The sequence below is a fragment of the Arachis duranensis genome, chromosome 3 (assembly GCF_000817695.3).
Source record: "Arachis duranensis cultivar V14167 chromosome 3, aradu.V14167.gnm2.J7QH, whole genome shotgun sequence".
NCBI lineage: Eukaryota > Viridiplantae > Streptophyta > Magnoliopsida > Fabales > Fabaceae > Arachis > Arachis duranensis.
In genome coordinates this window covers 101,617,042-101,629,419 of record NC_029774.3, presented here as the reverse complement: position 1 = coordinate 101,629,419, position 12,378 = coordinate 101,617,042, and the positions used below count along the sequence as shown (strand labels likewise).

The window sequence follows — 12,378 nt, the reverse complement described above, 5'->3', positions numbered from 1 at the left end:
TACAACTCAGAAGCAGTTACCACAAAATCAAATCGATATACTCAACGATTAAACAGATACGAATAACCACCTATAATATAACAAGTTTAAATAAGAAAACCTAAAGAGGAAAAAAGTACGCTATTCACTCTGAATATTCTCTCTATCATTTTATACTTATTCTAACTTGACCGTTGGAATGCCTTTACAAGTACCCACCGCTGCCATTCTAGAGAAGCTGACGTATACTTCATCCAGTCCAAGAAAAGGCGAGCCCATACATCAAGCAGGGCGAGCTATATCTTGGGACCGGCTGTCTACATAGGAACATTTGGCATCCACTGTGGACCCGAGTTTATTTAACCCCACTATTATTTTTTCTGTTTGATTACTTACCCTCTTTTGCAAGACGTAACTTATGGTGGGCGAACCAAGCAACCCCCCTTCTCCCCCCTCCCCCAACTCAAGCTGAACTATTAGCCATCAAATAATCCCTGCTAGCAGAAAACCAAAAAATAGCCGATCTATTACGTTAGAAGTAAAACAACCAAAGTAAGGGGAGGAGAGTACAAGAACACTGAGAACAAAGATGATCAAAACAAGCACTCGTCAGAAGCCAAGCCTATAATAACAACCTCCACGAAACCAATGGTGAAAAGGACCAATCCTTTTTCAAAAGACATCATGAAATTCTAGATGCCAAATACTTCACCTTACCAACGACACTAAAACCTTATGAAGGAATTGGCGATCCCAACATACATGTTACCAAGTTTTACACAATGATGTTCATGAACGGTGCATCCGATCAAATATCCTGTCGCACGTTTCCTACATTTTTAGATGGTGCTGCCTTGATCTGGTTTTCTAATTTGCCTGTAGGTTCTATATCAAGTTTTGATGAGCTGGCCAATCTCTTCATCAATAATTTTTTCACATCAAAGATCTATGTGCATGACTCCGGCTACCATAGCACTATAAAACAAGGACAGAATGAAAGCCTTAAAGACTACATGACGAGGTTTGCCAAGCCAACCACGAAGATATCTAACCTCAACCCTGAAGTCTACTTACATGTCTTGAAAAGTGGGCTCCGCCCTGGAAAATGGAAAATTCCAGGAAATAATAGTTGTGACGAAATCAAAGACATTGGCCGAATTCCGAGAAAAGACAACAATCCAGATCGAAATAGAAGAGTTTCGGCAAATCCAGAAAGTAGAGAAGCCCAACCCTAGCAGAGAGGAGGAAAAGCGAAAAACAGAGACATACCAAGGCCATTGATACGTGAACAAGTTTAAATATTGCACTTTTCATCAAAAGTATAGACACATCACAGATGACTTCATTATAGCAAAAGACCTACTCGAAAAGCTAGCTCACCAAAGTTTGTTAGACAAATACATTGACAACCAAGGACACCGGAAAAATGCAGAAGACATCAGGCCCAAATCAAATGACAATCATAGAGACAAAAAAAAAAGATAGACAAAAACCCTAACCTACCTCGTAGAATTATTAATTGTATTTCTGACAGTTTCCCAGGTGAATGATGTAGCAACTCGGCCAGAAAGAGGTCCTATAGGGCCATGATGTCAGTCACCAACTCTAAACTGACTATACCACCAACATGGATGTCCCAGACGTCATATTAAATCCTTCAAATTACAAACAATGAACAAAATTTTGGACGATCCTATAGTTATATCACTTCAAGTCAGCGAGCCATTGGTGAAGAAAGCCCTTATAGACCCAGGCAGCAGCGGCGACATATTGCTTTATTCTACATACCAAAAAATGAAGCTAAGTGACAAAACTCTGCAACCATCTACTGAGGAACTGGTATGTTTTTCAGGTGAGTGTGTTTCAATCCGAGGTTATATATGGTAACAAACAACATTAGGCAATTACCCTAATTGTAAAACTTTAGATATTTAATACCAGGTTGTGGACTGAAAAGCCCATATAATATCATTTTAGACAGACCTTTTTAAAATAATTTTCATACTATTGTCTCCACTATATACTTGTGTGTCAAGTTTTCTTTACAGGATAACAAAGTCGTAACCATTCACGCTGACTAGAAGGAGGCAAGACAATGTTATAACGCAAGCCTAAAAATAAACCCTTCAGGACAAGACGACCAGCAGTGTGTACAAGCAGTTTATAACTAGTAGAGTCTGCCTGCTTTGGCACCTGGATCCTCAGACAAACTAGCAAGCCTAACCTATGCCTACCAACACGTTAACAAAAATATAATTGACAACCGATGAAGACAAACACACCTATATTGGATATGCTTTAAAAGCGCAAGAAAATGAACACCTTATTACATTACTACAACAAAATATCGACCTATTTGTCTGGACCGCGGCAGACATGTCCAGCATTGACCCAAATGTCATCTACCACAAACTTGCCATCAACCCAGCAATTTGACATATAGCTCAAAAGAAACGCCACCATGGTATAGACAAGAGAGAAGTTTTATTATAAGAAATCCAGAACTACTCAATGATGGGTTCATAAGGAACTCAGATTCACTAGCTGGCTAGCAAATGTGGTCATGGTTAAAAAACACAATGGTAAGTAAAGGATGTGTATGGACGACACCGATTTTAACAAGTCATGCCCAAAAGACACATATCACCACATACTAGATTTTAATTACAAGCATGGCTCTCCTCTTCGCATCCCACTGCTTCCTAGGCCCAACTTATGCAATCTAGTAGCCCATCTACAAACAAATTTTCTGTTCATCCGATCGGCGCAGCTGACATCATCACCTCATTTAACTTACTAAAATTATCTCCAAATACAATTTGCTTAACCCACTGCTTAATCTCCTAACTACAACTTTCTGACCAACTGCAACTTCTGTCACACTGCACATTTTGTCTGTCTCTTGTCCGACTCAAAAGACGCATAATAACCCCACTCCAAAGGGATATCATTGCTGCGCTTAGCAAAGATTGCATATGTACTTGACACGTCTATTTCTACAAATGAAAATTTTTTTCTTTTACATGGTAGAATTAGCTTAACTTCAAACCAAAGTACAATACAACCCACCTCTGAAAAATTGGCATCAACATGTGATCGTTCGAAAAATTTAAAATTGAACAAATTTTATTTTTAGAAACCCCAAAAATATTGAAAAATTTTACGTCGACAATGGTTATATGAGAATTTTAATATAGATCGATAGATAAATCATCGATTCCTAAACTTTTTCATATTTTTTATTTACATAAGATGACTACATACTACAAACATTTTTCTAAATTTATTAGAGGCCCAAATATTTAGCGGCTAATTGGCTCCATTTTAATAATGAAAGAAAGAATTGATATTTATTTATTCTTTAGTTTGCTTGTATTTTCATGTGATTATATGTAATATTTATTTATTTAAATAATAAAAAGTACCTAGAAAAAAATATTTCAACCACATCTTGGGCTACTGTATTTTAAAGGTAGATATATATTAACATTTAATTTGAATATATTATAGACGAAAAAGAATTCCAGTAAAAAAAAAAACGATGAAAAAGAATCTTATACTATACTCACACATATGCATCATGACATTATAATAAGTGCTTAATTTTTATTTTTATTTTTATTTTTATTTATTTATTTAACTTCAACCTCAACCTTCGCAATTTAAGTTTTATACTTTTAATATATACTATCCCAATATAATATACTTTAGCCAATAGAGACCATTTCTAAAATGGTATTCCTAAGAATAATTTATCTTTTATTTATATTTAAAAAAAGTTGATACTAAAGTCATTTTATATTTAAAAAATAACACATAAATTACTTATAATTTTGTCATATAAATATATTATGATAGATGTTATTTTATTATAAAATTAAGCATATATATCTTCTATTCAATCTTAATGTTACTTCTTGTAATATTTATTTTATGTTCAAGTAATAACATATAAATTACTTTATAATTTTGCCATGTAAGCATATTAGGACAAATGTCATTTTATTATGAAACAAAACATATATATATTTCTTTCAATTTTAACATTACTTCTTGTAATAGTTTTTATAATAATTAACAAGATAATCTATACCACTAAACTTTTTTCTTAACAATATTAATGTTTTATTAACTATTCAATTCATATTTTGTAATAGTTCTCACAATAATTAAAAAAATTAATCATACAACTAAAATTTTTTTGTAATAATCTAAATTGTCTTTTAAAGTATTTAATTAATATTTTTTAAAATATATAATTTACATGCATAAAAACAAATGTTAAAAAATATTGGAGTCTCTCAAGAAAATTAACAATTATAACATTACATGTTATAAGATACTTAAAATAAGAAAATAAAAAATATTATATAAAATTACCAGCAAAGATCCTTAAAAAATTAATTCACATCTAAAAAATATTAGAAGTAATAATTGCTAATTTAAAAAGTTAACTTTGAACTGAGTCAAATAGTCAACTAATATTATTTTATTTTATTTTAATATTTATATTTTAGTTCTATCCCATAAAAATGTAATTTATTTGTACTTATCAAAATAATTGATAATATAAATATATGAAGTTTTAATTTTGTAATAGAAATTAATAAATTTACAATGATATTACGTGCACAAACAAAATAATTACTTGCATAAAATACATATTAAAATATAAAATATACAATAAAAATAAAATAATGTAAATATTTATATCTAAATATATAATGACTAATTTTTTATGTATATATAGAATTTTTAATAAAGATAATCTTTGTCGTTATGTAAATAACTACAAATCTTAAAATTTGTATGAATTTACAATGTATATTTTCCTATAATTAAACTTTCATTATTTCACAAAATGTTTTATTATTATTTTATAATATTTATTAATCACTATTATTTATTTGAGTCTGCGCAATATACGATCTCATTCTAGTAGCCATAATTTTTATGCTATGGGAATGTGCTTTAAATATTTGTTTTGAACTATACCGTGGTTTATCCGTTTATGTGATTCTTTTCATTCTGAAATAATCGACCATAATTTTTATTATGTTTTATTTATAAGATTGCATATATTGATTTTTTTATGTCATAAATGCAATAAAATATTTATTACAGATAGGGAATGGCTAAATTCAAGATTAAATATAACCATTTCGACTCAATTTAAAAGAAAGGAGAATGAGAGAACACAGTTTAATTAAAACTCTAATAAATAGATTGATATGCAAATCCCACATAAACCTTCAGAAATTGTAACCTTATGTCAGAAAAAGTAATTTTTTTGAATCATAAATCAATTTACACAACTACCATGGTCAATGAAATAGAAAGAAAGGTTAAATTTTTTCCTTCAACCTTGCGATTTTGTGTCTTTCAAATCCAGTACTCAATAACAAATCATGTACAAGCAACACAGTGAATAATGCAGGTAATGTGAGTAAACATCTAAGGATCAGGTTCCCCCGTAATGGCATCATCACTAGAGGCATCATATTATTTTTCACTTAGCTCATCGTCACTAGAATTTTCTTCCAAAGTAGCTCCAATATCTTCTAGCTTGGCATATTTTTCACAATATAAAGACCAATAATATGTGGACAGGTCTAAATGTTGCACTTTTCATCAAAAGTATGGACATACCACATATATATTCGTTATAGCGAAAGACCTACTCGAAAAGCTAGCTCACCAATACTTGTTAGACAAATACATTGACAACCGAGGACACCGGCGAAATGCAGAAGATCTCGGACCCAAATCAAATGACAATCATAGAGATAAAGGAAAAAAGGTAGACAAAAACCCTAACCCACCTCACAGAATTATTAATTGTATTTCTAGCAGTTTTACAGTTGAAGGATGTAGCAACTCGGTCAGAAAGAGGTTCTATAGGGCCATGATGCAGTCACCAACTCTGAACCGACTATACCACCAACATGAATGTCCTAGACGTCATATTCAATCCTTCTAACTGCAAAACAATAGACAAAAATCTGGACGACCCTGTAGTTATATCACTTCAAGTCAGTGAGTCATTGGTGAAGAAAGTCCTTATAGACCCAGGCAGTAACACTGACGTATTATTTTATTTCACATACCAAAAAATAAAGCTAAGTGACAAAGCTCTGCAACCATTTATAGGAAAATTGGTAGCTTTTTTAGGTGAGCGCATTTCAATCTGAGGTTATATATGGTTACAAACAACATTAGGTAATTATCCTATTTGTAAAACTCTAGATATTCAATACCTGGTCGTAGACTAAAAAGCCCATATAATATCATTTTAGGCAGACCTTCTTAAACTGCTTTTCATGCTATTGTCTCCACTATATACTTGTATGTCAAGTTTTCTTCACATAATAACAAAGTTGTAACCATCCACGCTAACTAGAAAGAGGCCAGATAATGCTATAATGCAAGCTTAAAAACAAACCCTTCAGGGCAGGCCGACCAGTTAACGAAAATAAAATTGACGACCGATGAAGACAAACACGCCTATATTGGGGATGCTTTACAAGGACAAGAAAAAGAACATCTTATTACATTACTACAGTAAAACGTTGACTTATTTGTCTGGACCCCGGCAGATATATCAGGCATTGACCCAATGTCATCTACCACAAACTTGCCATCAACCCAGCAATCCGACCTATAATTAAAAAGAAACGCCACCTTGGTACAGACAAGAGGAAACCTTTCTTAGAAGAAACCCAGAAACTACTCAATGCTGGGTTCATGAAGGAACTCAGATTCACCAGTTGGCTAGCAAATGTGGTCATGGTTAAAAAACACAATGGTAAGTAGAGGATGTGTATGGACTACACCAATTTTAACAAGGCATCCCCAAAAGACGCATATCACCACATACTGGATTTTAATTACAAACATGGCTCTCCTCTTTGCATTCCACTGCTTTCTAGGCCTAACTTATGCAATCTAATAGCCCATCCACAAACAAATTTTCTATTCATCTGACCAGCCCAGCTGACATTATCACCTCATTTAACTTACTACAGTTATCTCCAAATACAATTTTCTTAACCCACTACTTAATCTCCTAACTACAACTTCCTGACCAATTGCAACTTCTGTCACACTGCACATTTTGTCCGTTTCTTGTCTGTCTCAAATGACGCATAATAACCCCACTACAAAGGGATATCATTGTTGTGCTTAGCAACGATTGCGTATCTACTTGACATCTCTACTTCTACATATGAAAATATTTTTTTTCTACATGGTAGAATTAGCCTATCTTCAAACCAAAGTACAATACAACCCACCTCTGTAAAATTAGCATCAACACGTGATTGTTCGAGAAATTTGGAATTGAACAAATTTTTATTTTTCAGAACCCCAAAAATATCGAAAAATTTCACGTCGGCAATGGTTATACGAGAATTCTAATATAGATAGATAGATAGATAGATCGATCGATTCTTAAACTTTCTCATATATTTTTTATTTGCATAAGATGATTACGTACTACAAACATTTTTCCAAATTCATCAGAGGACTAAATATGTAGTGGCAATTGGCACCATATAAAATCATTTTAGGCAGACCTTCTTAAACAGCTTTTTATGCTATTGTCTCCACTATATACTTCTTAAACAGTTTTCTTCACATGATAACAAAGTTGTAACCATCCACGCTGATTAGAAGGAGGTCAGACAGTGCTATAACGCAAGCCTAAAAAGAAACCCTTCAGAGCAAGCTGACCAGCAGTATGTACAAGTAGTTTATAACTTAGAGAGTCTGCATGCTTTGGCAGACTTGGATCCTCGGCCAAACTAGCAAGACTGACTTATGCATACTGACAAGTTAACGAAAATAAAATTGACAACCCATGAAGACAAACACACCTATATTGGGGATGCTTTACAAGGGTAAGAAAAGGAACACCTTATTACATTACTACAGCAAAACATCGACCTATTTGTCTGGACCCCGACAGACATGCCAGGCATTGACTCAAATGTCATCTACTACAAATTTTCCATCAACCCAGCAATCCGAACTATAGCTCAAAAGAAACGCTACCTTTGTACAAACAAGAGGGAAGCTTTCTTAGAAGAAACCCAGAAACTACTCAATGCTGGGTTCACAAAGGAACTCAGATTCACTAGCTGGCTAGCAAATGTGGTCATGGTTAATTACAAAGCATGCCCAAAAAACGCATATCACCACATACTGAATTTTAATTACAAGCATGGCTCTCCTCTTCACATCGCACTGCTTCTTAGGCCCAACTTTTGCAATTTTGTAGCCCATCCACAAACAAATTTTCTATTCATCTGATTGGCCCAGCTGAAATCAACACCTGATTTAACCTACTATAATTATCTCCAAATACAATTTGCTTAACCCGCTGCTTAATCTCCTAACTACAACTTCCTGACCAACTGCAACTTCTGTTACACTGCACATTTTGTCCATCTCTTGTCCGGATTGAAGGACGCATAATAACCCCACTGGAAAGGGATATCATTGCTGCACTTAGCAACAATTGCATATTTACTTGACACGTCTACTTTTACACATGTAAACATTTTTCTTCTACATGATAGAATAGTCTATTTTTAAACTAAAGTACAATACAATCCACTTCTAAAAAATTGACACCAACACATGATCGTTCGAGAAATTTGGAATTGAACAAATTTTATTTTTTAGAAACCCTAAAATATCAAAAAATTTCACATCGACAATGGTTATACGAGAATTCTAATATAGATAGATAGATAGATTTCTAAACTTTCTCATATATTATTTAATTGCATAAAATGATTACGTACTACAAACATTTTTTCAAGTTCATCAGAAGGCTAAATATGTAGCGACTAATTGGTTCCATTTTAATAATCAAGAAAAGAATTGATATTTAATTTTTTTTTTTTGGTTTGCTTGTATTTTCATGTGATTATATGAAATATTTATTCCCAGTCCAAAAAAAAAAAAACCGATGAAAAAGAATCTTATACTATACTCACACATATGCATCATGACATTATAATAAGTGCTCAATTTTTATTTTTATTTTTATTTTTATTTATTTATTTAACTTCAACCTCAACCTTCGCAATTTAAATTTTATACTTGTAATATATACTATCCCAATATAATATAATTTATTCAATAGAGACCATTTTAGCTTTTAAATGGTATTCCTAAGAACAATTTATCTATTTATTTATATTTTATAAAAGTTGATACTAAAATCATTTTATATTTAAAAAATAATACATAAATTACTTATAATTTTGTCATATAAATATATTATGGTAGATGTCATTTTATTATAAAATTAAACATATATATCTTCCATTCAATCTTAATGTTATTTCTTGTAATAGTTGTTTTATGTTCAAGTAATAACATATAAATTGCTTTATAATTTTGCCATGTAAGCATATTAGGATAGATGTCATTTTATTATGAAACAAAACATATATATATTTCTTTCAATTTTAACATTACTTCTTGTAATAGTTTTTATAATAATTAACAAGATAATCTTTCAATCTTAACACTACTTCTTGTAATGGTTTTTATAATAATAAACAAGATAATCCATACCACTAAAATTTTTTCTTAACAATATTAATGTTTTCTTAACTATTCAATTCATATTTTATAATAGTTCTCACAATAATTAAAAAAAATTAATCATACAACTAAAATTTTTTTGTAGTAATCTAAATTGTCTTTTAAACTATTCAATTTATATTTTTTAAAATATATAATTTACATGCATATAGACACTAAAGGCAATATTTAAAGTCATAATAATAATGACAAATATTAAAAAATATTGGAGTCTCTCAAAGGAGTGACAGTAAACAAAATAAGTTATAAAATCAACAATGTAGAGTATTGTATGTTATAAGATACTTAAAATAAGAAAATAAAAAAATATTATATAAAATTACCAGCAAAAATACTTAAAAAATCAATTCACATCTAAAAAGTATTGGAAGTAGTAATTGCTAATTTAAAAAGCTAACTTTGAACTGAGTCAAATAGTCAACTAATGTTATTTTATTTTATTTTATTTTAATATTTATATTTTAGTTCTATCCAATAAAAATACAATCTATTTGTACTTATTAAAATAATTGATAATATAAATATATGAAGTTTTAATTTTATAATAGAAATTAATAAAGATACAATGATACTATGTGCACAAACAAAACAGTTACTTGATAAAATACATATTAAAATATAAAATACACATTAAGAATAAAAAACACAAATATTTATTCGCAAATATATAATGGCTATAGCATTTTTAGTAAAGATAATCTTTAATAATAAAGATAATCTTTGACATTATGTAAATAACTACAAATATTAAAATTTGTATGAATTTACAATGTATATTTCCTTATGATTATACTTTCATTATTTCACAAAATATTTTTCGATTATTTTATAATATTTATTAATGACTATTATTTATTTTGAATCTGCGCAATATGCTGTCTCATTCTAGTTGCCATAATTTTTATGCTATGGGAATGTACTTTAAATGTTTGTTTTGAACTATACTGTAATTTATTCATTTATGTGATTCTTTTCTTTCTGAAATAATCGACCATAATTTTTATTATATTTTATTTATAAGATTGCATTTATTGATTATTTTATATCATAAATGCAATAAAGTAATGATTACAGACAGGACACGGCTAAATCCAAGATTAAATATAACCATTTCGACTCAATTTAAAAGAAAGGAGAATGAGAGAACACAGTTTAATTAAAACTCTAATAAATGATTTGATATGCAAATCCAGGATGAACCTTCAGATATTGTAACCTTATATCAGAAAAAAGTAATTATCTGAATCATAAATCAATTTACACAACCACCATGGTCCATGGAATAGAAAGAAAGGTTAAAATTTTTCCCTTCAACCTTGAGATTTTGTGTCTTTCAATTCCAGTACTCAATAACAAATCATGTACAAGCAACACAGTGAATAATGCAGGTAATGCGAGTGAACATCTAAGGATCAGGTTCCCCTGCAATGGCGTCATCAGTAGAGGCATCATATTCTTCTTCACTTAGCTCATCGTCACTTGAATTTTCTTCCTGAGTAGCTCCAATATCTTCTGGCTTGGCATATTTTTCACAATATTCTGTTCATGGATTCTCTCAAGATTAATATACATATAAAAGAAGGTGTACATAGAATAGAGTAACAAATTGAGATTGGGTAGACATTAGACTGATATATTCGTCTTTGCAGTCTTTCTCTCAATTGATGCAGGGTCCTAGATACTGGTGCGAAATACTAAATGAGAAGCTGTGAAATTGAACGAATGACAAACATGGCCAATGATATTGCGCAGTTGGCATCTTTCACCATTGCCCTTGTAGCTCAGGATGTATTCTTGGTAGATAGTAGTTAAATGGTAAATGTTGTATTAAACCATATCCGCTTCCACAAACAAAGCGAAAACAAAGATGTTGGCTCTCATTGTAATTAGAAGTTTAGAACTCGTTTTTTATGTCGGTGAAAGGGAGCACTAAGAGAGTAGCAGTAATATGAAACAGCAACTTAAAGATGAATTAATTTGATGAGGAACTCATAACCTAGAACTTGTCAACACATATCATCCCTAACGACGTGTCCCATGATCGACAACAGATTCAACATAATAGCATGATAAGTAGCAAAGCTATATGTTACCACAAGATATTTGGAGCAAGAGATCTCCATTTGAGACCCATTATGCATTGATTCCTAAGGAATGTAACAAAACAGGTCATGCAATTTACCATTACTAAACAACAAAGCAAAAAATCTGCATGAAACATAGCATGGTGGGACTTATTCATGATACTGAAATACTAAAAACCAAAATCCTCTTGTAACAACCCCAAAAGAAAGAAAAATGATAAAGCTCCAGCACAAATCCCAACCTGAAATCTTCTAGCATGTTAAACTAGGACAAGTGTAATAATAATCAATGATAATGAAGAAACGCTCTTACTTATGGTTGAGTGACAGATTACCTCTGTTGAGGAAGCATTCTAGAGTTATACCATAGAAACATGACAAGGATTATTACCTTTGACTTTTTGTTCATATGCTGCATGATCTCGCATCATTAAGGCAGCAGCATCACCATTCAACGGATCTGATGCGTTCGGGTACAGAAGAAGTTGAGGAAGAAACACTTCAAACACATTAACAAGGTCTGAGTGGAAATAAGAAAAACCATTACAGAATATTGAGGTGGTGGCTCTATCAAGGTAAGTACACTAAAAAATTTCATCTTAACACCAACATATGCAAGGTAAAGCATGATATGACACTATTACTTACCAAACATGGGACTCCAAGTCTGGTTAATAACATCTAAGCAAACTGATCC

At 31.3% G+C, this 12,378-nt stretch overlaps 1 protein-coding gene across 1 annotated transcript in view; it reads right to left on the bottom strand.

Annotated features, from left to right (window-relative positions):
• Positions 1-10,735: 10,735 nt before the first annotated feature.
• The window catches only part of LOC107479920 (ubiquitin-conjugating enzyme E2 4), a 2,482-nt gene continuing 839 nt past the window's right edge, over positions 10,736-12,378 (bottom strand). The window contains exons 4-6 of the mRNA XM_016100025.3: positions 12,330-12,378; positions 12,073-12,201; positions 10,736-11,136 (exon numbers count right to left, since the gene is read on the bottom strand). The exon at positions 12,330-12,378 is cut by the window's right edge and continues 2 nt beyond it. Of these exons, the coding sequence (XP_015955511.1) occupies positions 11,003-11,136; positions 12,073-12,201; positions 12,330-12,378 (312 nt within the window). The 3' untranslated portion in view covers positions 10,736-11,002. The remainder of the gene's footprint in view (positions 11,137-12,072; positions 12,202-12,329) is intronic.